Here is a 25,769-nt window from a genome sequence, read left to right as displayed (position 1 = left end):
TTTAAAATCTCAATCTCAAAATTATTTTTTACAACACTAGTATTTGTTATTTATCTTGCTGAAAGTGCTCAAAAGGAAAATTTTGCTTAAAAGGAAAGTTCTCAATAAATTATTATTGTCCTTGTAATGGTTTACCATTACGTAAAGTTGGTGTTAGACAAAATGGTAATATGGAAGAAATTTTATTCCTGGCATCTTTTTTATTTCCAAATTCTTTTATACCCACATTTCCATCCAGGCTGCTAGTGTATTGTTTGCATTCTCACACCAGTCGAGAGTATATTTCTTTTCATTCAATCAAAAACTTATCTGTTCTCTGTACCATTCCTTCTCTTCCTTCCAGGAGATAATAAATGAATGAAAATTATTTGGATCGAGTAAGTGTGAAGAGATTAACTAGATATTTTGCTACCATTTCTTGGTATCTTTAATTAATTAGAACATTGTTTCTCAAACTTTAATAGTCATCAGAATCATTGGAGGGATCCTTAAATTTGGTGGGTCGCATCCCCAGAATTTCTCATCCATTAGTGCTCAGGTGAAGCCCAAGAATCTGCATATCTAGAACAAGTTCCCAGGTGATGCTGATGTTGCTGGCCCCTTAAGAACTGAGTTAAAGGGCTTCCCTGGTGGCAAAGTGGTTGAGAAACTGCCTGCCAATGCAGGGGACACGGGTTCGAGCCCTGGTCTGGGAAGATCCCACATGCTGCAGAGCAACTAGGCCCGTGAGCCACAACTACTGAGCCTGTGCGTCTGGAGCTTGTGCTCCGCAACAAGAGAGGCCGCGATAGTGAGAAGCCAGCACACCTCGATGAAGAGCTGCCCCGCTTGCCGCAACTAGAGAAAGCCCTCGCACAGAAACAAGACCCAAACACAGCCAAACATAAAGAAAGAAAGAAAGAACTGAGTTAAAAATTTACTTCACTACTGTAGTTAGGTAGTGAGACATGTGACTACTCAGCAGGTTTTCTATTTCCCCTCATATTCCACAAGGTAAGTCTAAACTTAAGGCCAGCCCTGGTAGCCCTACTCTTAATATTTCAATAACATTAAATTAAAAAAGGAAAAAAAGTTTACCAATTTTCTTTGGATAGCCCATCAACAAACAAAATAAAACAAAAATCTTTTCAAAACACGAAAACAATCTCAACTAAAGTGAACTCCAATGCTTGCTTGCTACTTTAATCAGGTTACCTAGAACACTGAACTCTGTAAGATATTACTGTAGAGCAAACTTTATCTTCAGTTCCTCTTTGATGAAGAGCTGAACAGTTATATGTCTCCTGTCCTTCCTCGTACATTCTTACACACAAACACAGTCGTGCTTACTGTATAACTTCTGATTTTCAAAATTGGAGTTACACTCCTGATCTTATTACCTAAAATACGAACAATGATTCTAGATTATCTCTAGGAATAATGTTGGCATGTAATTGTCAACTATGTAACAAATATATTAAAATATCTGGAAATTTCCCAAATTGTCTAAATTTTCCACCGGTTATTTTACTGTACTTTTCATTAACTCATATTCAAAAAATGAATTAATAATAACTCTTGAACAAATACATATTTTTTTCTAAATACTCAAATCATTCTTTTATTCATTTATTAATTACCCATCTCTACTGCTGCACAGGAAAATATAAGCCTTCTTGGCAGCTTAGGGAATAGTAATATTTTTTAAATAATAGTGTTATATTTTGATTGAAACAAGTCAAACAACTGTCACAATCATAAGTAAGATGTGGTGTAAGCTCACTCAATAGACAAGGTATGTTTAAATGTGGCATAGTTTGACAAAATAACTCCTTTTTAAATTTTTAATAGTATTGATGTTAATGTGGAAATAAATAAGAACTCTTTAAAGACTACTTTTATGTGTGGAAAGATTCTTCAAATAGCACATATTTTGGAATAACATAATTTAAGTATCATAAAAATTTGAAGATAAATTTATTCAATTTTCCTTTAATATAATCAGAGAAAAATCATGAAGAAAACACAATGCTTCCTAGGCAAGTTTTAACTAGATCATGTTATTTTTAGATTCCTAATTTCAATCATTCAATTTTTCTCTATCTGTTCCATTTCCAAAAATCTTCCTCCTATCATTATTTCCATGCAAGTAGCAATTTAGTCAAATATCCTGCCCTTCAATAAGAAGACTATCTTTGAAAGAAAAAAAGGTAAAAATGTTGATGAAGGAATCTATAAATTCTGAGCAATTTGCATTTACCATTATGTCATCAATTCTATAGCAATCATGTTCAAAATAAATAACATAATCAACACTCCTTTCTTCATCCAAAATATACCAATTTTAGCTCATGTCTGGATAACTATGAAGCTACTTCTAACTTAAAATTATATATTTTATGTCCACTGTAAATAAAAGAAGCATATAATTTTAATAACCTGACAATATTAATCTTATCTGTTTCTTAATATTTTAAGGGAATACTTCTAAAATATTTCAGATTCCAATATCAAGAAACAACAACACTGTGTGGACTCAAACACACACAAAGTCAATAGATATTTTGATGCAAAATATATAGATCATATTAATTTACATTAAATTAATAATTCAAACTCCTTTCTCTCACTGTGATATAATTACTAATTCGTGCATTTTGGTTACAGGCACATATGGCAAAATTCACAATTAGAATCCCTGTACCAAAACTCTGAACTATATGAATTGAAAAGATATCAGTGGGATTGCAAGGACCAGCTTACAAAACAAATTCCCTCAAAGTGTTTTTTTGTAGCAAGATGATAATTTAAGTTGTTAGCAATTACCTATTTCCAACCTTAGGGGGAAAAAATCACTGATGTTATTAAAGCATTATGAGAACGAATTACTAATGGCATTTAGTGAGTTACTCAATAAAAAAAATCAAAACTGGATCAATACATTAGATATGTTTTTCAAAAATAAGGGATTATACAAAAAGCTAGATTAGTGGAACTAGATATAATGGTTTGTGTATTTACTGAGCTGTAACGAAAGTGAAAGTTAGGGTATTATTGCAGAGATTTGATGATATGGTCCACTGTTCACCTAAGACCACCAAACATAGCTTTCTTAAACCTGCTTCATATCTCAGTTTTCAGTCACTGAGCATTTCCTTCGAGCGTACTTCTGTTCAGCTGAGATATAGTCAGACTGCATTTACAATATCTGTACATAAAACAAGGGAAACGCAGGGCATCATTTCTCATAAAATGAATAAACAGTATATACTTCAATGCTTTATAATGTTCCTCAATGTAATATACACTGGAGAAACCATACACCCATATGTGTGTGTCTATTATATTGATAATAAGAGTACATTTGTTATTTTATATATTTTCCTTACCAGTCAAGTTCTTCAATCCAAGTTCTTGAAGTCCAAAGTTTCCATCTTTTCTGTAGTTTAAAAATATTGCCAAGGCATATCGATCTTCATAAAGTTTTGTCCCACGAATAATGCGTAAATTCTCCAGAGGCAGATAGCGAAACTGATTAAGAGCCACCAACACGTAGCCTGTGACTTCTCTTATAGACTGAAAAGACACAAACAATTGCCTGTGTTAAATAATGAAAAACTGTTTGTCAGTATGTTTATGTAGTCATTTAGATAAAAATGAGTTATTTAATTCCAATTTTCAGTTTTTAATTGAATACACTAATTTCCATATTATACTATAAATAATTGCCTTGACACACAAGATCACAAGGGTTAGAATCTCATTTGAAGAATTAGTTGTATTTTTTTAAAAGTCATGAATGTGTTTATAGTAAAAAGAATGAATTTTATTGTATGAAGCATTCCTCATATTTGAGATCTGAATATAATGAAAGGAATAAAGATCTCATTCTCCGACAGACTAAAATGAGGTAAGAACACATAACCATCAATCAAACTTTATATTTAAAAAAAACAAATTGGTAAGCTTATCACAAATAAAACAAAGATGCATTAGTTTGTAGACTGTAGACTGTGGGACAGATTTCAAGCTGCTATATTAGTGTTTAAATCTATAGTTATCAAAGAACAATTGCCTTATACATCTCTGGCGAATATATGCATATATTTATATATATAAATATGCATTAGATACTGATTATGGTTTCTAATTTGATTACAACCACAATTTTTATTTTGACTGTTTATTGTTTAAATGTAGTTGTCTATAATATAAGTTAATTACTTAAAGGTTTGTGAGACATTTTAAAGCAAAAAAAATCACAAAAAAGGCTTTAGGCTTCATCTAAAGCTATAGATTTTAGTAAAATGCAAATAATGACAGTAGTGGATATATCTTATTTTTTTAATTAAACATAATTCAAAAGTGCTCAGATATTTGATATTATTTAATGTCAATTTCATGCTATTTTAGATCTCTTAATTTCAGATGTCCCAATGCTCAGTCCTTGGTCCTCTCTTCTATCTACTCTTCCCCCCTTGTCTTACCCAATTTTAAGGTTGATGATCTCCAAACTTTTACATCCAAACTCTCTCCTAAACTCCAGACTCATAACCAAGCCTACTCTGCATCTTCACTTGGATGCCTCATAGGCTTCTCAGATACACCATCCCAAGACTGAACATCTATCTTCTTTCCCCATCCTCCCAACAGTCTTGGTCATCTTAGTTGATGTCAATCCATCCTTCCTGTTATTCAGGCCAAAGTCTTGGGATCATTCTTGACTTCCCTTTCCCACACCAAATGCAATTCATCCTATTTGTTCTATCTTTAAAAGGATTAGCAATTCAACCACTTAGGGCATCCACTGGTATCCTCTGAGCCACCGTCATTCTTCATCAAGATTACTGTAACGGGTCTCCCTGTTTCTACGCTTGATCCCTTTTGGTGTATTCTCAGTTAAGGCTAGCCCTGATGTTTTTAAAACATAGATCAAATCATGACACTTCAATTCTTAAAACTGAAATGCCTCCCAAATCACTCAGGGTAACAGTCAAAGTTCTTTCAAGGATGAGTCAAAACCTATATCTGTGTTGTCCAGTAGAGCAACCACTAATCATACGTGGCTACTGAACAACTGAAATGTAGCTCGTACGAACTGAGATGTGTTGTCAGTGTAAAATACACTCTGGATTTCAAAGATTGCATGTTGAAATGAAAACATTTTAGATAAACTGATTTTTACTAGATGCATTATTAAGGTTGATTTTTACCTGTTTCTTTGTACCTTTTTTTGTGGCCACATGAAAATTTTAAATTACATTTTTATGGCTCTCATTGTATTTCTCCTGGATGGTGCTACACTGTATGATCTGGTCATCATTCTTTTTCTGACTTCTCTTTTTAACTCTACACCTTGCTCGCTTTTTCCAGATTTGCTGGTCTCTTTGTTGTTCTTTCAACATGCTGAGAATGGTCCTACCTCGAGGTGCTCACTGTACTTTTAAGGGCCTGAGCGTCTCTCCCTCTTATTATCTTCTTGGCTGATTTCCTCACTACCTTCAAGTTTTTGCTCAAATCTACCTTCTCAGTTGAGACCAAGCCTGACTGATCTATTTAACATGGCAACCCTCCCATCTTTCCTTGCTCTAATTTTTATTGTTTCTATAGTACTTCTCACACGCTAACATAATATATAGTTTATATATTTACTACATTTAGTATTTATAGTCTTTTTCTCTATTTCCCAGAATATAAGCACTATAAGGGCAAACATTTTAATTTGTTCACTCATGTTTCCCAGGGGACCAGAACAGTGCTAGTACTTAGTAAGAAACCAACAAATGTTTGCTGAACACTCTGGCTCTTCTCTGGCCATACCTTCACCACTAGGTAGTCTACGGAGTCCAGAGGAGTACCCACCCGCAGCCTGCAATGCCCTCTTCTAGACAGATCATGCTCCAAACCCCTGTGAACCCAGAATTCCATTCCTCAAAAGCCACCCCCCACACCCGAGTACAGGGCCTGTAATATCATCTTTCCCAGTTCTGTTCTGTTCCCCAGACCACAGACTGCGCCACCAATTTGCATACAGTTAAGAAAGATGGGTGGTCCAGATGTTTAAGGGGAGAGTGTATGGATCCTGGATGTGTGGACTAGAGTGTCCATTCACTTGTGTGCAAGACCTCTCACAAAACTGGATAGAACTAGGTGAAGGAGGGGCTGGAAGCTGGAGGCCATCTCTCTCTATGCCACCATATTCCTGAGGAGTCCAAAAATTCTAACATTTCACTTGGCTTTCCAGGTTGTTATAAAGATATATCCATCAAAATGGGAGGATAGAACTTATTTTATTGAATAACATTTGCTTGATTTATAATAAACAATAAGCCCCACAGTACGTAGGCCTCCATGTATATTGTCCCAGGTCCACAATTCTTTTTTTTTTTTAATTAATTTATTTATTTATATTTTTGACTGCACGTGGGCTTTCTCTAGTTGCAGCGAGCGGGGCCTACTCTTCGCTGCGGTGTGCAGGCTTCTCATTGCGGTGGCTTCTCTTGTTGTGGAGCATGGGCTCTAGGCATGCAGGCTTCAGTAGTTTTGGCTCACGGGCTCTAGGGCGCAGGCTCAGTAGTTGTGGTGCACGGGCTTAGTTGCTCCGCGGCATGTGGGATCTTCCCGGACCGGGGCTCGAACCCATGTCCCCTGCATTGGCAGGCAGATTCTTAACTGCTGCGCCACCAGGGAAGGCCCCAGGTTCACAATTCTTAAGGATAAACATGCTACCACTCATCATCGTGATGAGTAGAATGCTAATAGAGCAAAGGTGGCAACAAAGAGACAAGGGACACATGAAACTACTCATGTCTGGCATCAAATTGGGAACTCTATGTCACAACAGGAATTCCTGAGACACTGAGCATTTTGGATTGAAGAGATGAATGCTCTGGGTAATGGGAAGAGGGGTTAAAGATCAGCAGTGGCATGCATTGTTTGCATGCTACAATTTGTTTTAAAATCACACTTGCCTGGAATAGTGGAGCCCTAGAGCCCTACAAGTTCTCCTTCAACCACTGTTCCAATGATTGTGCTGTTATCCCTTTGAGTTCTTAAAAGAGAGATCATAAACAATTTCTAACATCATTTGGTCTAAAAAGTAAAATTATTTCATTCATTATAAAAATAATTTATTTTTTTGGCTTATATATAATTATTATCAGCTGCTCTAGGTTACAATAATAGCACTATAATAAATGTTGGGGCAGAGGATATATTATCAATCCTTTGTCTAAAACATATTATAATATCCATCATTCTTCCTAACAAACTCACCATTAGCTCTAACTTCACCTAAGAAGTGGATCTTTTTAACAAAAACTGTAAAAATCTATTGGCTTATCTTAGGATAGAAGGTCACATTGATGGGATTATCAGAGAAAACACAGGTGAAGCACACTCAGGAAAATGAAGAGGTTTATGAGCAAAGACACAATGTCAGTAGGCAATTCTGCAGTGTTTATTAGAGGGATAAATTCTTTTTAGCTATTAATTGATACAGATGCACCATTTGGCATGGCTTTTGGACCACACATTAGCAGAGGCTACAAATAACCCACAAATAATAAAGCCTTTAGTATAAAAAGTGTTATGGATATAAGCCAAAAACAATGATGAAAATATAGAGAAAAATCAACTAATCATAGAAGAGGATGCACCAAGTGCCTTTAGCTACATGAGAAAGTAAAATATAACTAAGAGCATCTTTGTTTTCACATAGTATTTAATGTATAAATATTTGAATTAATTGCATTGTAAAATGTATGTACTCCTCATTCCAGAGTGTGCATTAAAGTATTCTTAGAAACATTTTTGTTATCTTCATAAAAGGTCAGGTTAATAGCAACAGCTACTCCCTTGTCCAGATTCTGGGACTGGAGGGATTTACTGCTTTAATTGAGATTCTTGTGTCTAAAATGAGTCTCTTTCATTACCCATTCTGCTTATTTATTACCCTCTGGTCTTGCAAAATAATGCATGTAACTTAACCATTACCTTAACAAATAAACTTTTTGCAGTGGGAACTCTGGGCATCATGATGTGTTAATGCTGAGAAAGCATATGTTCAAACCATTTTGAACAAAGCCGCCCATGAGTAGGTGATATGTAATTCATTCATGATGAATTATTTGCTAATAATGATGGTGAAGATCCTATTCACTCATCCCACATACCACTAACTCCTACACAGCAAATAATGTAAATATTAAGAGGAAAAAGATTATAGCAAATCCCTCAACCCAAGATTTATATCTGGAGGGGCTCATGGAATCAAAGAATTTTTAAAGAACTATGGGAGATGAATATAAAATTCTTATATTTAAAAGCCACAAATATGCCTTGTTTTGTCCTCCTAAGTTTTCTGTTTTCCGGAATTCAGAGCCACATTCTTGTAGGTACTCTTAAAACCTTTCTGGGAACAAATATCTTGAAACATCTCAATGGGAAACTCCACTGCAGATAACATGAGCTACCAGGCATACTGATTGCAAATAAAATTACAGGAAGCAACTTAGTAATGGCAGGATTTCTTAATAATGAAAAAGGGTCAGTAACATGCTTATGGGTTAATATCGGCAGGTCACTAAGAAATCTGGGTAAAAAGTCAAGAGATACCTAATGGTCAATTAAGCTTACAATGTCTGATTAGGTCACATAATCATGTTAGTTATCCATTGTTCCTTTCTTTTCAGCCATTAGAAAGAATGTGAGCAGCACAAGAATTTTAAATGTCTCAAAATTTTTTATAAAAATAAAAACATGTTTTAAGCATATGGACTTATCTGTGGAAAGTATAATGGTAAGAAATGTGGGCTCAACTACTAGGCAAAGCCAGGCTATGCTTTCTAACTTTGTGGTGTTGATCAAAATGTTTATCTTCTCTGAGCCTCAGTTTCTTCATCTTTAAAAAATAAATAGCAATACCTCTCTTATAAAGGTGTTATAAGGATTAGAAGATATAAGACAAATGTCTGTAAGAGTTCAGCAACTGCTAGCTATTACAAACACTGTTATCTCTGTTAATAGCCAAGGGAGACAAACTACCTGTGGACAATCGGAGTTGAAGACAAAAATATTTATAAGAACCATTGCTTTTAACCTCTTTGTTGTGTGACCTTCAGTATGTTTATATTTTGCCTCTTCAACTTGCAATTTATTCCTAAATTATCGAATTGGTTCCTTATATTGTTTCTGTGTATGTTATAGCCCTTAGTACAGACCCTGGCACTGAAAAGAGATTCAATAATGACTGTTGAATTAAAAAGGAGAATGCAATGCTTACATTCTTCTTAGATGTTGTTTTCCATTGAAAATGATTTTATGAACGTTCTGATAATAAAAAAAAAATTCTTTGAACAACACAATCATGACTTGTGTCCAAGGACCACAGTGGTAAGTAGAAATCATCAGAATGCACCAGAAAAGAGAAAACCCTGGCTCTGGTTCTGGTTCAGTATAGTTAGTCCCAGGAAACTGCCTGTTTTGTCAAATGAAAACTGAATATCCACCTACAGACATATTTCTCTTTGTGGTGCAAGCTGCTGCTGACTAAGACTGATTGATTTCCATTGTCAATGTAGGCTTCCACAGCTACTTTGTTCAAGGAGTGAATACCATTGACGATCATTAAACTTTTAAATGCTTCAAAACTCTTCTAATCCAAGGGACAATTTGTTGTCCATGGCATTTGATGATGGAAATCAAAAGAAATGGAAAAATGAAAGAAATCTGACCAACTTCTCATACCATATTAGCAATAAACTTAGAAAAAAAAATGCATGGTTTGTTCTGAAGGACAGAAATTCATAACCATTTTTCCCACATAATATTTTAAGAAAAAAATGTTAAATCTGCAGTTATAAACTTCCCAGTATTTTCAGTGGGTGTCATTCAACCAAAGATTGAAGAGATTGTACTGCTGCACTGGGCTTTCCATTTACCTTCAGATCATCCCAGAAAAATCAGTCTTTATTATTTCTAAATCTCTATTGCATTTCACAACTCTTATAACCACTGTTCATTTTTTTTGTATTTGATACAATTCTCTTATTCTTTAATTACAGTTGATTTTCTCTAATTTTGTACTTAGTGGGAATAGCGAATAGTTCCTTAAATGTTCCTTCATGTACCTTAAGATTCAACTGATTGCAGTACCTCACAATTTCTGAATATTTAATCAGTGTTTAGGGAAAATTTTACACATATTAAAATCAACAATACATTCTTGGCTAAATGTGTAAAACACTGTTTTCTAGATTTTTTCCTACTCAAATTATACATCAATTCCTTGTTATTTTTCTTTAGTATAGGCACCTTTGAAAATATACCTATTCACTTTTGTCAAGACTCTCTGTAGCAAGTCAAAATAGTTCTGAATTCCTATCTTCTACTCCAGTGCCTTATGCACTCATACCCAATTAGGTATTATCCACAAGTAATACTAACATATTCCATTAGTCAAGATGTACACAAATATAATAGTGATTACTTATGATCAGTAGACTTGAATTAAATAAATCTGTAGTATCACAGAGAATAGTGGGGAGCAGAGAACTATGGGAATGGGGGATTGGGAGAAAAACCCCCTCTGCTTGTAATGACTGCAGAATTTATGTGTTCTCTGACGGTGACAAATGTAGTAGCAAATTGTAGCCTCTCTGACAGTAGGGCTTTCCATTAAGTTTCCCTAGGCAATTAATTTCTGTCTCTGCCCTTACAGCAAACCTGGGAATTTCTAAAGCAGAGAATATTCTTAACTATGATAAGATATTAAGAAAGTTACCACAAAAAAATTAGTAAGCATATAGCAACCATTACATATTCCAGTTGCATAGAGATAGAAATTGACTGTCAAATATCTAACTCACATGTGAAACCTCCAAACATTATAGAGTATTTGGCTTTAGAATCTTGCTTTCAGTTTTCCCACTTTCCTTAAAAATCCAATGATTAGACCACACTGGCAAGCAGGAGCTCAAAGTCTGATCTAATTAGATTTGGGAAAATAGAGTAACGCAAAATGTCAGGTACCTGACTGTGGTAGATTTAAATTCATCATTTTACACAGCATGAAACAACACTCAAGGGACAGAGAATCTAATCCAGTTCTTCCCAGCAAAACTGCAATCTCTCAGCTATTACCAGCCAGTCTCTTATGTGCTAATACTGCTACCAACCCTACTCTCTAAGAAATCTACAGGCTATTCATTCATCACTGGCCACCTAGCCAGCTTTCAACTCATGACTTCCTTGCAGTGAATACCATAGTTCCATTGAAAAGAGAACTACTTATCTCACCTCTCTCAAAGTAATCATCTTTTTTCTTTGTCCTCTATATCTTTCTTAGCTGGCCAGAGGGTTCTTAATAATCCCCCTTCAGATCTACATTCCCAATTGGTCCTTCATCTCCTGACCTTATCTCGGCTATACTGCCATATCATAGACATTTTACACTAGAATTAGATTGTACAAATTAAATTGGGAGCTTTTGTAAATCCATTTACATAATCACACACAAATCTCAATTTTAAGTGTCTATATTTCAAAAAGAAAATCTGTACTGTTAAAATTTCCATCATCTCTAATTTAAAAATATTTTTCCCATGTGTTTATACAGGTTGGATTATATTTTTAAACCTCAATTCCAAATTGGCATTTTAATATTCTTTTATAATTATCTAAAATATAGTATTAAGATTTAGTGTTTCTGGATCAAGATGGTGAAGTAGGAAAATCCTGAGTTCACCTCCTTCCATGGACACACCAAAGCTACAAATATATACACAAAAATTATCTCTCAAAAATACCTGAAGGCTAGCAGAACAGGTTTTCTACAACTAAAGATACAAAGAAAAGGACACACTGAGATGGGTATGAGGGGCAGAGATGCGGTCTGATTAGAACTCTCACTGTTGGTGTGGCCACACACAAGTAGTGGGATATCACAACCACGAAGGTCCCCCTGAGGAGCAAGGAGGCTGAGCCCATAAGGCTCCCCAGGCTGTGGAGCCTGCACTGGGAAGACACCATAACATCTGGCTTTAAAACCCAGCAGAGCTTATATCTGAAAGAGCAGGAGGAATGTGGGAAACTGAGACTCTACTCTTGAAGGGATTGCACACACACACCATGGCAAACTAAAACCAAAATCCTACAACACATACACAAAAAATAAATTAAAAGAAATGCAAATACAGCACTAACGAGAGTCCACAAATCACAAAGGAATAGGACAAGAGAAGAAGAACAGAACAGAGAAGAACTATTAAAACAATCAGAAAACAATTAACAAAATGGCAAGAAGTATACTTATCAATAATTATGTTAAGTACAAACAGACTAAATGCCCCAATCAAAAGACATAGGTGGCTGACTGAAGAAAAGAACAAAACTAACAAACAACCCCCCCCAACAAATAAAACAGTACCCATATATGTGCTGCCTATACAAAATTCACTTCAGATCTAAATATACATACACACAGACTAAAAGTGAAAGGATGGAAAAAAGATATTCCATGCAAAGGAAAACAGAAATAAAGCTAGAATAACAATATTTATATTAGACAAAATACAACTTAAAACAAAGACTGTAACAAGAGACGAAGAAGGGAATTACAAAATGATAAAAGGCTTGGGCTTCCCTGGTGGCACAGTGGTTGAGAGTCCACCTGCCGATGCAGGGGACGCGGGTTCATGCCCTGGTCCGGGAAGATCCCACATGCCGCGGAGCAGCTGGGCCCGTGAGCCATGGCCGCTGAGCCTGCGCGTCCGGAGCCTGTGCTCCGCAACGGGAGAGGCCACAACAGTGAGAGGCCCGTGTACCGCAAAAAATAAATAAATAAATAAATAAAATAAATTAAAAAAAAAAAAAAGAACAAAGCTGAAGGTATCATGGTCCCTGACTTCAGACTATACTACAAATCTACAGTCATTAAAACAATATTGTTCTGGCACAAAAACAGACATATAGATCAATGGTACAGACTAGAGAGCCCAGAAATAAACCCATACATCTATGGTCAATTAATTTATGACAAAGGAGGCAAGAATATAAAATGGAAAAAAGACAGTCTCTTCAATAAGTGGTGGTTGTAAAACTGAACTACATGTAAAATAATGAAATTAGAAAATTTTCTTACACCATATACAAAAACGAACTCAAAATGGATTAAAGACCTAAATATAAGACCGGAAACCATAAAACTCCTAGAAGAAATCATAGGCAGAATATAAATCTCTGACATAAATAATAGCAATAATTTTTTGGGTCTGTCTCTTAAGGCAACGTAAACCAAAGCAAAAATAAACAAATGGGACCTAATTAAACTGAACATCTTTTGCAAATAAAAGGACACCATAAACAAAACAAAAAGACAACGTAGGTTGAATGGGAGAAAATTTTGCAAATGGTATGATCGATAAGAAGTTAATATCCAAAATATTTAATCAGCTCATACAACTCAATATCTAAAAAACAAACAGCTCGATTAAAATAAAACAATATGGTAGAAGATCTGAACAGATATTTTTCCAAAGAGATATAAATGGCCAATAGGCACATGAAAATATATTCAACATTGCTAATCATCAGAGAAATGCAAATCAAAATAACAGTGAGATATCATCTCACACCATCAGAATGACTCTAATCAAAAAGTCTACAAATAACAAATGCTGGCAGGATGTGGAGAAAAGGGAACCCTTGAACACTGTTGGTAGGTATGTAAATTGGTACAGCTGCTATGGAAAACAGTATGGAGGTTCCTCAAAAAAGTAAAAATAGAATTATCATAAGATCAAGCAGTTCCACTTCCGGGTATATACCTGAAGAAAACACAAACACTAATTTGAAAAGATACAGGCACCCCAACGTTCATAGCAGGACTATTTACAATAGCCAAGATATGGAAGCAACCTAAGTGTCCATCAACAGATGAATGGATAAAGAGCATGTGGTATATATGGAATATTACTCATTCATAAAAAAGAATACAATTTGCTATTTGCAACAACATGGATGGACCTAGGGGGTATTATGCTAAATGAAATACGTCAGACAGAGTAAAACAAATACTGTATGTTATCAGTTATACATAGAATCTAAAAAAAAAACACAAATGAATGAATATAACAAGACAGAAGCAGACTCACAGATAGAGAACAAACTAGCGGTTACCAGTGGGGAGTGGGAAATGGGGAGGGGAAAGATAGGAATAAAGGATTAAAAGGCACAAGCTGCTATGTATAAAATAAACGTTACAAGAATACAGCACAGGGAATATAGCCAATATTTTATAATAACTTTAAATGGAGTATAATCTATTAAAAATATTGAGTCACTATGTTGTACACATGAAACTAATATAATATTAGTAAATTAACTATACTTCAATTAAAAAAAGTACTGTTTATCAGCACTTTCATACATCTGAGACTACACATGAATCAAAGCACTGTAATATTTATTTATATTGTATGTGTGATGTGTATGTTCCTCCATAGAGAACCAAACTGGTTAGGTCCATGCAGCCCAATGTTTAAATTTGGGTGCTGCAGTCTGACAGATTTTAGTTTGACTCTTGTCTCCATTAATTATTGACCTTGCACAAGTTAGTTAATCTTAATTTCTCTTCTGAAATACAGGACAAATTTCGGCTAAATGCTTCAAAGTTGAAGATCTTCAAAAGATGATCATGTTATTGTTAGTTCAATTATACAAAAGTTACAAATATTTTGTGTAGTTTAGGAATGTGCACAAATAATATGCAAGCAAATATACGTCTGATATTAAAGTTGATTAATTAAACAACTGGTGCTACACAGTGCATAAAGTTGTGGGCTCCAGTCAGACTGCCTGTTACGGTCTGAATTAAGACCCCTCAAATCTATATGTTGAAGACCTAACTCCCGGTATATTAGAATGTGATCATATTTGGAGTATGGTCTTTAAAAAGGTAATTAAATTAAAGTGAGGTCATTAGGGTAGCCCTAATCCAATCACTGGTATCCTTATATGAAGAGAAATTTAGGACACAGACACACATGTAGGTAACAATATGGGAAATGACATAAAGAGAAGACAGTCATCTATAAGCCAACGAGAAAACCAGTAAAAAAACAGCCCGGCTGGCAACTTGATCACAGATTTCTAGCCCCCAGAACAGTGAAAAAATAAATTTCTGTTCTAGCCACCCTGTCTGTGGTATTTTGTTATGGCAGCTCTAGCAAAATTACACACTTCCTAAATTCACATTCTAGCATTTAGCAGTGTTATACTGTGTAAATGATTTATCCTTCTGTGCTTCATTTTCTTTATCTGTAAACTAGTGATATTAAGTTCCCAAATTCCCAGATTATTTTGAGAAGTAAATCCCTGTAAATTGCTTAAGAAAAGGCCTGGCTTACTGCAGGCTCTCAGTATTAGCTGCCATTGTTTCTTCTGAATACAGAATCTTTTGTCTTCTTTAACATGCTGCCTCTGTTGCACAGCATATATTAAACTCTGCTTCTCTATTTCTAAAGGAATAACTCTGTATTACCAAAGTTTAGATGAGAGAAATGCTTGATACCATTTCAATCTACAATTGAGTTACAATACAGTTTTACATTTGAGGTCTTTTTTAAATGTGATTTTTTCCCCTCTCAAAATGTAAAGAAGGAATATGGGCCTTCATGAAATGACATGAAAATAGTTGGCTCTCTCGAAAAGCATCTGGGAAATAGCCTTTGAGGATTCAGAAGTTAGAGGTGACTGCTTTTGTGACTGGTCTGTTGTTATTTTTAAATGAAAAGGGTTAGCAATTTCAGAAATAGTAGAGCCAAAGTATCAGGCTTGAATTTGACAAGACTGCCAATATACACTTTACTAACTGTGTAAATATTTGCTGGAAAAGAAAAGGCTTAATTTATAAAGAATAAATACTTGCTGGAGTCATCTCTTCCAAAGACAACAAGGTCTTATGTTACATACAATGTTCTTAATATTCACTTCAAACAAACACAGCAGGTATTCTATAGATATCTGTAGGTACAGTAAGGACTACAGACATGATATGAACTGAGATCAGGGGTCTTGAGACTAGGTACTAAAATGTTTTTCTTGTTTAGTATCCTTTTGCAAGTCAAAACTTTCTAAGTGGGTATTAACTATTCCTGATAATTATATTAATTCATATTTATTCAGTGTTTTCTGTATGTGAAACATTTTTATAGGCCTTATACCATTTCCTGGTCACATCAACTCTTTAAGTACTATTATCTCCATTTTACAGATGAAGAAACTAGAGTTAAATGATATGCCCAAAGGAACATAGACAAAAAAAGTGAATAAGGAAATATTAAAAACAACAACAACAACAAAGATTTGTCTTATTCCAGAGCTCTAAAATCCCAGTCATTTTAGATATAGCCTTTAAAAAATACACCTTCTTTTCAAATTTTTTGGAGCAATTTCAGATTCTGGATCTGGAGCAAGAACTTTATAAGATGACTCGAAACATCGCATTATATCAGGTAGTGAGGATGTTATCACAAATTACTATGACCAGGTCAAAAGGGTTTAAGAACCAATTGAAAGAGATCCTTCCCAGCTACTGACTGGGGAATTTGAATTCCAAAAATGATAATAATAATAGCAAATGATTGAGTTCCATGAAACACATTTAAATCTATGAGATCATAATAATATTAAATTAAATTAATTAGTCACCTTTGGACAGTAATATATGAGTTGTAACACTGGGTAACCAAATACTAGATTTAAGGCATGTATTTATAAAGTATTCCAACTAATGAATAAGAAAAAAGTCAAAATGAGTATTAATCAGTATTGGTTTATTAATTGTAACAAATATACCATACTAATATAAGATGTTAACAATACTGGAAACTGAGTGTAATCTATATGGAAACTCTTTGTACTTTCTTTACAACTTACCTACGCATCTAAAACTGCTAAAAATAAAATTTATTTAAAAAATTAAAGCATTATTGCTCTGATTTTTTTTTTTTTTTTTTTTTTGCGCGGGGGGTGAATTAATGTTTCTAGGTATTTAACATCAGTGGCTGGTCACTGCAAATGATATCACAGTAATAGAGAAAATTAATAGGAGGCAATTCTGCATGGTTCTTCTGCATGTATATCAGCTTTTGTTCCAGACTACCTTTTCAGGGATGTGTGTAGCAAACAGCAATGGAATATAATGATAGTTTTCCCCTCCAGGGCAGAAGGCAAATTTGTTAGCAGCCCTCTTTATTATTTTTTAATTGGGGTATAGTTGCTTTACAATGTTGTGTTAGTTTCTGCTGTACAATGAAGTGAATCAACTATATGTATACATATATCCGCCCTCCCTCTTTGATCTCCCTCCCTCCCCCACCCCACCCATCTAAGTCACCACACAGCACTGAGCTGAGCTCCCTGTGTTATACAGCAGGTTCCCACTAGCTATCTATTTTACACGTGGTAGTGTATACAGATTGAAATTTCCTATGGTCAGCATTCCTCCACTGTGACACAAATCCATTTTGTGTACAATACCTACCTGTGCCCACTTCCCAATCACACCTATGGGAACTGCCCCAGCAGAGAGGGGAAACAATGTAAACAAGAACTGATGCTGACTGCTGTGCCATATAGTCTCAAGTCCTTTGCCAACACGAGTGCCAGGCTAAATCGTTAGCTTGCAAGCAGGTTAAAACCTCAAAACCCTTGACAGTTCTCATAACAACCAGTCATTCTGGGCCTCTAGCTGAACACACCACCACCTATGGTTTCACCAAAGGCATTGAACATGAATGTGATGAAGTCTCTGGATCCAGCTGCTGATTTGGAGGAACTAAAGAGGGCAGAAGAACATGTTGAACTCTATTATGAATAAGCAACAAGAAAACCCAGGTTCTAGAAAATTCTACAGAAAAAAATCATCCAGGCTTGAATGGATAAATTATAAGGGATGGGGACGGGAAGAGGAACCTCTATTTAAAAGTCTTAAAATAAAATAAAAAATTACAAAATTAAACAAAATGTCTAGGGTTGCATACTTCGGTGAATATAAAGAAACACAAAAAAGCAATTTTATAAAAGTAAGGATGGTGGTTACTTTTGTAGAGAAATGGGTTTGAGACTAGGAGGAGGCACATTGTTGAGTTCCTGGGGGTGGCTAGCAAAGTTCTATTTCTTGGTGTAGACTAACAGTTACAAGGCTGTATGCCTTTATAAATTCCTGAAACTAGTTTTTGTTTTGTGAAGTTTTCAGTATTTGCATTGTATTTGTAACATAACGGTTATAAAAAGATGTTATTTGATGGTAAACACAAGGAAGCACACAAAGGTGTCTCTTTATGTCTACATATTTTACCACTTGATATCTGAAATTTACGAATCAAGCAATTTCAGATTGCATGATATTCCCTGCTATCAAATCCTCTCTATTCAGACTCAGGAACTGAATATGTTAATAAGGCACGGTTGTGCAATCTAGGCAGAAAGAATAACATGTCTTATGGCAAAGCGCCTTGAGAGCGTCTGGTGTGTTCACAGGTCTAAAAGTCCCAAACTGAAAATGAGGCCAGGAGGACAGGAGATACAACTGGAAAAAAGCTAATGTAGGAATTCCAAATTTTATCTTCCATGCAGCAGGGATTTAATGGTACTGTCTACAGGAATGAGGCTGTGATTCGTTTTGTAGAATTATCTACCTGGTTTCAGTGTAAAAATGGGGCAGGATGATGAGAAGCTGGTAGAGACAGAAAAGTAAGGAAATTCTTGCCAAGCAAGAGATGATGGTGGCAGTGAATACAGAATAGCTGGGGATGAGATTCCAGCCATCTTTCTGAGGTGGAATAAAAAATACTTCAGTGACTTACTGGATATGGGGATTAAGGAAGAAAATAAAACAGGAAATGACTTCAGTTCTTTTTAGCTTGGGTGATTTAGTAGATGGAGTGATCATTAACTGGGTTAAAGAACAAATTTGTTAATATGTGAACGTTTGGTTTTCTGAAGCTAAATTAAACATATTCTTCTTTGAAAATTCTTTTAAATGATATTATCATTTGCATATCTATTAAATATGATATATTTTTCTGTTTGTTTTTTAACTTAAAAATAAATTATGGGGGCTCCCCTGGAGACGCAGTGGTTGAAAGTCCGTCTGCCGATGCAGGGGACACGGGTTCATGCCGCGGTCCGGGAGGATCCCACATGCCGCAGAGCGGCTGGGCCCGTGAGCCATGGCCGCTGAGCCTGCGCGTCCGGAGCCTGTGCTCTGCAATGGGAAAGGCCACAACAGTGAGAGGCCCGCTTACCGCAATAAATAAATAAATAAATAAATAAATAAATAATGTTAGCAATTGTGATTTAATATATATTTATGGTTGTCAGTTTTTATTATTCCTGTATAAATATAAAACAGTGATTCTCAAGCTTTTTGCTCCCCATGGGACATTTGGCAATGTCTGGAGACATTAATAGAGGTCACACTTGGAGTGGGCTGGCACTCTATGGGGAGAGATCTGGGTTGCTAATAAATATCATATATGCACAGGACAACCCTTGTCCACTCCCAAGAAAGAAACTTCAGATCCAAACTGTCAATAGTACTAAGACTGAAAAACCCTGCTACTGATTTATTAATCTGGGGCAACTGTTTAATTTTATTGCTTGTAGGTTTTCTAAAAGTAGTGAAAATTAATAGTGTTCACTAGTGTACTGTTAACCTAATCCATAAAATGCATATACATTATGAAGAAGATTTACATGGATATTCTTATAATAATGTCTATCTTCTTAACCTAAAGTTACCTTTATACATATCTAAAAATACAAGCAGGTAGAAAAATAGATACATATAGCTCTACAGACAGACTGACAGAGGTGGCTGCATGGATGATGGATGGATGGATAAATAAATATCTATTCATATGGGTAAAGTGTACAAAAATAAATGTCTTTCTTTTTTCACCTCATAACCTAATTTATCAGTAGCAAAGCTTTCTATATTAATTTTTTTTAATTCACTGTTAAAAAAGCTTGCCTAATGCAACTCAGGGACATTAAGGCTAAGATGTTATATTTAGAAGCAAATTTATAAACAAAGTCAGCTATTTTTTTTTAAGTATTATTTATTTATTTTTGCTGTGTTGGGTCTTCGTTTCTGTGTGAGGGCTTTCTCCAGTTGCGGCGAGCGGGGGCCACTCTTCCTTGCAGTGCGTGGGCCTCTTACTGTCACGGCCTCTCCTGTTCCGGAGCACAGGCTCCAGACACGCAGGCTCAGTAGTTGTGGCTCACGGGCTTAGGTGCTCTGCGGCATGTGGGATCCTCCCAGACCAGGGCTCGAACCCGTGTTCCCTGCATTGGCAGGCAGATTCCTAACCACTGCACCACCAGGGAAGCCCTCAGCTATTTTCTTAATAGACATAATTCTCCTTTCTCTCTGAGAAGGTATCTTTTGCTACAAAAATTATATTTTGTAGTCTCCAGGCTATACTCAGTACCCTCAGTTACTCAGTAACTAATTTATATATATATATATATATATATATATATATATATATATATATATATATATATATAAAGTAATGTCATCTTGTTAGGAAAACATGAAAAATGAACAGTCTCCTGCTAACTTCTTACATGTGTGGCAGACAAAATATTTATTATCATCGTTTTAGTTATTCTCATTTATTTTATTCCCTTTAAGCCAATAAATAAATATATATGGTGTTTTTCTCTTCTGAGTTAACTTCATCACCTTCCACTTGGGGAAAGATTTGTTAATCACACTAGGTTTGAGCAGTGGTGGCCAACACTGGATTACACTCGCAAGTGCGGCTACCAGTGCATGATATGCTCATTAACACTAGAGCCGTCAATATCTTTTTCATCTCTTAGAGAATGAATGTGGATACTGACTCCTCATTCCAATCACTGTCTTCTTTATCCATACACCAGCGTTATCACAGCACTAATATTTCATATGCACATTAGAACTTATAAAGCCCTTCAACATAAATATCACATTGAACCTTCAATCGGCAACCTCTGAAACAAATCACTAAATTTCAAAAAATATTTTTAGAATTATTTTAAACTCTAAAATGTGTTGAGGCTTTAAGTTCATGAACTATAAGAATCTTAGAAAGGAACTGATATTAATAAAATTACATCATAGGTGACATTTAACACTTTTAAATGACACCACTGGAAAACATTTCACCTCCCTTTCCTAAAACTTGCTCTTTTAATCCTACACTAATTTCCTAAAGCAGTCCCCAATCCTAATATCTGATGCAATCTCTACTAGCTAACACATGGATATAAAACTTATAAAATATTCATGCTAAGGTCTGTTTAGCTGACACAGTTACCTCAAATCCCTTGAAGAAAGTGTCAATGTACAAAAAGATGGATATAACAAATTAGGTCCTGGGGATTAAGTTTCTACAGAAGGACATTTTCCTACTGCTCAAATTCACTTCTGCTGCTATTATTCACAACACTACAACTACTACCATTACTACCACTCTTATAATTGATTACATTTATGAGCACCTACTATATAACTGGCACTGTGCTTGATGCTTTTACATAGAATATCAATTTTAATTATTATTATCCCTGTCTTACCTTTCTTTTAAAGACATGTCTAGTTTGATGTGTTCAGTTATACCACAATTCCACCACATAGACTGTCAGCTATACTGCACAAACACAAGGCCACTGCTGATTACCTAATTTTTATAATTAATTGCTCCTGCATTACCACAAAATAATTTATTGACACTAACATGCCATGAAAAGGGAAAAGACAATGGGGACAGTGTATGAAAACATTTTGTGCATCAAGAGTTCTATTGCAAATATTGTTATGTGTTCTAACATTAGACCAATATTCTCAGTATTTTACCAAAAAAGTCTGATAAAGATGTTATTATTCCTATAAAATTATATTAGTCCTATAAAAGTATATATCTCACTTGAAAAAGGAAAAAATAGTTTAAATTGACAATAATTTTAATAACTCATAGACATAAATGATCAATATAATCTGTATTGCTCTTAGTTTTTTTAAACTACCATCAAGATATGAGTATGTTATCTTCAAAAAATATTTGTCTGAAATAATCACATTTGAATAAATGCTCTGGTGTTAAAAGGCATTTCCTAAAGTAACAGCTCTACTTTTTTGTTTTACTTCAGAGACTGAAGTAAAAATAAAACAGCTAAAATCAACCAAATTGTTATATACACGAGTTTTTATAAGTGATTAGGTAATTCAAAGCAGAAAATCAAAGACGATACTATTTTCAGAGAAGATTAAAATAAAACCCGAATTGAGGTTCTGAATAATTGAAGTAACATTAAAACTTGAAAGGAAAATCCCTCTCACAAAGTATAATATCATAAAATTTAAAAAGCTATTGGTTTTCATACGTGTCTATAAACTTAAAGTTATATAAATGCATTTACTTTTATTCATGTATAAAAAACATAAAGTCATGTTTAAGGAAGAAAGGGCAAAACATATTTCTCATCACATTTTATAAATTATTTCAATAAAAAATATTTCAATATTTAACTTATTTTTAAACACTAAAATGGAAAAGATAAAACCACTCAATGACACAAGGCAGATGGGTTTCTTAAAATATTAGAAAATATATTTTACATAAGTGCTTAAATAACACTGGGTGTTTTTTTAAGTCTATTCCTTTCTAAGTATTATATTAAAATTTTGAAAATGGTACTTGAAAAACCAATACCCTCTATTTCTTTCTAAGGGCATTAAGGCTTCAGAACACATTTTGCTCAATTTCACCTGAATTTTATCACACCATTGTAGAAAAGACAGAGCAAATGAAGGCTCATAGAGATAAAATGAGTTTTAAGGTCATTAGTACTGAAGTTTTGTATAATTTTGTTTGCCTCTCGAAACAAGGTCATGAGCTTTAGGTAGCATAATATGTATTTTTTTTTAAACAGCAATCTCCTGTACAGTGCCTAGCATTATACTTTATATAATATGGTAATTATTCAATATTTATTTCACTGAGTTAAATGGGCTGAAGTTTCAATTTATAGCCCTCAACTTTCTGACACTTAGGGTTCTAAAAGGACAAATGCATGAATGGTTTCTCTGAATGTATTTTAAATCTATAGAAAGACCATTGTTCAAAATCTCAACTTTGTTGAATGTGTTCAGAATAGACCATTCACTTATTTATTCCAAATTCCTTCATTCAGTAAGTATTTAATGAATGCTTGCTAAATGCCAGGTCTAGGCTTTGTTTGGGACTATCTAGATGAAACAAACCAAAAATCTCCTTAAAAGCTTGGCATGTAACAGGGAACTGCAATAAGTACATAAATAGCTGCACTTAATGTAGAAACTGTTATGTAAATGTGATAGACAGTGATAAAGATCATGAATTCTGAGAATTCTGAGGTGACATATATTAGCAAATTATGATATCATGCAGAGAAAAAAATCAAGTATTTCCAGCTTCCAATCTTTTAATTATCATTTATAAACATGGCAGATAAAATGGAGAATTACCAAAGAAATAGCAACACCTTAAAAATTTATGAGCAAGGCTCTCGGATGATGGGATGATGGCCTAATTAGCTTTACTAAGAAACCAACAGAGAACAACACCCTATGAAAGGATCAAAAGTAGATTTCATTGATAAACAGAGATAAAGGGAATATGTTCTGCAGATAAAAACCAGACAATGCATCAAAGCAAAGAGTCAAGAGGACACCAAACTAGCATCATCTGAAATTCAGTTATATTTTTTCTCATGGAATTAGAATATTTTTATCTTGGTAATTTATTCATTAGTTAAAATTTTGCAGGTTATCATTACACATAGCATTTAGCATTTTATATCCTTGATTCGATAATATGCTACAGTTACTTAATCATCTGGAATACAAATACGCTTTTTTCCTTTTTTAAAATTTTTTCTGTAGCGACCCTAACTATGTAAAACAAGCTACAGTCTGACAAAGCATCAAACAATTTTTATGGTAACTGCGTATAGGATAATTAGTGATCACATTAACCTATGGTAATTACACATTTTAAAATTCTTCTAATCTATGAGGGATAGCATATATACTTACATACTAAAGTAATGTAATAAAAAAAGTCAAACTCTTTTAAAAAGTCATGTTCTTGTCCTTTCTCCTTCAAACTGAATATTCTTTCACTTTTTCTTTGATCTCACAAACTTGTGATTCTAAACCCCTTTAGGCATCACTGGTTTTTTAGATGTACAGAACAAGCTTCAATGAAAACACCCTCAAATATTTACCGTGAATGGTTTGGGGGCACAGTTCATGAAAATAGTTTTTCTAGTCCTTGATAGTGAAGCAAATGGAGCATGATTTCAAGAATCGCCTTGCCAGTTCCCCAAAAGTTTACAATGAAAAATATTAAGAACATAAGCTTTAATTCAGATTCTAGTCAGGGCCAAAAAGGCCATGATTAAGATGAGGACTTTTTTTTAATGAATTAGAGTGGAATATGAAATATACAGAATAGAGATTGTCTCAGAATTCTTCACCCCACAAGTTTCTTATTGCTTTAACTATTCTTTAATCAAAATGTTATAGATATATTTTATTGTTCTAATATACTATTGTCAGCTGTCCATATGTATTGAATATTTTCAAATCATAAACTGAAAATAACCATTGGATTGGATAAAGTAATAAAGTCATAGGGGATTTCCAAGTTTCCAGATCACAATACCAATGAGAGTACATAAAACCAGGACTTCTTAAGTTATGCATTTGCTTCTTTTTTCTTCAAGATTTTTTATTTTAGGGGGCAAGGGATTACACTTATTTATCACATAAGTAGTTGCCCAATGACTCAGTGACTATTTTCTTTTTATTTTCCACCTTTCATCCCTATCGAGCTCTCTCCAATTCAAAAAGAAATGCCATTTGTACCCAGTGGAGGACCCAGTCAAATTGAAGCCAAATAAGGAAACCATAAACAAAATGAAAAGACAACCTACTGACTGGGAGAAAATATTTGCAAATGATGTGACCCACAAGGGCATAATTTGAAAAATATACAAACCTAATCAAAAAATGGGCAGGAGACCTACATAGACATTACTCCAAAGAAGACATATAGATGGCCAACAGGTACATGGAAAGATGCTCAACACCACTAATTATCAAAAATTGCAAATCAAAACTATAATGAGGGCTTCCCCGGTGGCGCAGTGGTTGAGAGTCCGCCTGCTGATGCAGGGGACACGGGTTCGTGCCCCGGTCCGGGAAGATCCTACATGCCGCGGAGCGGCTGGGCCCGTGAGCCATGGCCGCTGAGCCTGCGCGTCCAGAGCCTGTGCTCCGCAACGGGAGAGGCCACAACAGTGAGAGGCCTGCGTACCGCAAACAAACAAACAAACAACAAAAATAACTACAATGATACATCACCTCACACCGGTCAGAATGGCCCTCATCAAAAAGTCTACAAATAATAAATGCAGGAGAGGGTGTGGAGAAAAGGGAACCCTCCTACACTATTGGTGGGAATGTAAATTGATACAGCCACTATGGAGAACAGTATGGAGGTTCCTTAAAAAACTAAAAATAGAGTTACCATATGATCCTGCAATCCCACTCCTTGGTATAGTCCAAAGAAAATTCTAATTCAAAAAGATACATGCACATCCAATGCTCATAGCAGCACTATTTACAATAGCCAAGACATGAAAGCAACCTAAGTGTCCATCAACAGATGAATGGACAAAGAAGATGTGGT

General features: G+C 34.8%; 1 protein-coding gene across 4 annotated transcripts in view; it reads right to left on the bottom strand.

Annotated features, from left to right (window-relative positions):
- Positions 1 to 25,769, bottom strand: part of ERBB4 (erb-b2 receptor tyrosine kinase 4) — a 1,127,099-nt gene that overhangs the window by 508,243 nt on the left and 593,087 nt on the right. For all 4 annotated transcript variants that reach the window (XM_027122307.1, XM_027122329.1, XM_027122298.1 and 1 more), the window contains exon 3: positions 3,369 to 3,555. In XM_027122307.1, the coding sequence (XP_026978108.1) occupies positions 3,369 to 3,555 (187 nt within the window). The remainder of the gene's footprint in view (positions 1 to 3,368; positions 3,556 to 25,769) is intronic.

This window comes from Aethalodelphis obliquidens, unplaced genomic scaffold, assembly GCF_003676395.1.
Source record: "Aethalodelphis obliquidens isolate GAN/ISIS:26980383/991018 unplaced genomic scaffold, ASM367639v1 scaffold2, whole genome shotgun sequence".
In the NCBI taxonomy this organism is placed as follows: domain Eukaryota; kingdom Metazoa; phylum Chordata; class Mammalia; order Artiodactyla; family Delphinidae; genus Aethalodelphis; species Aethalodelphis obliquidens.
Note: the sequence above shows the minus strand (reverse complement) of the source record. Positions and strands in the feature narration are given on the sequence as shown.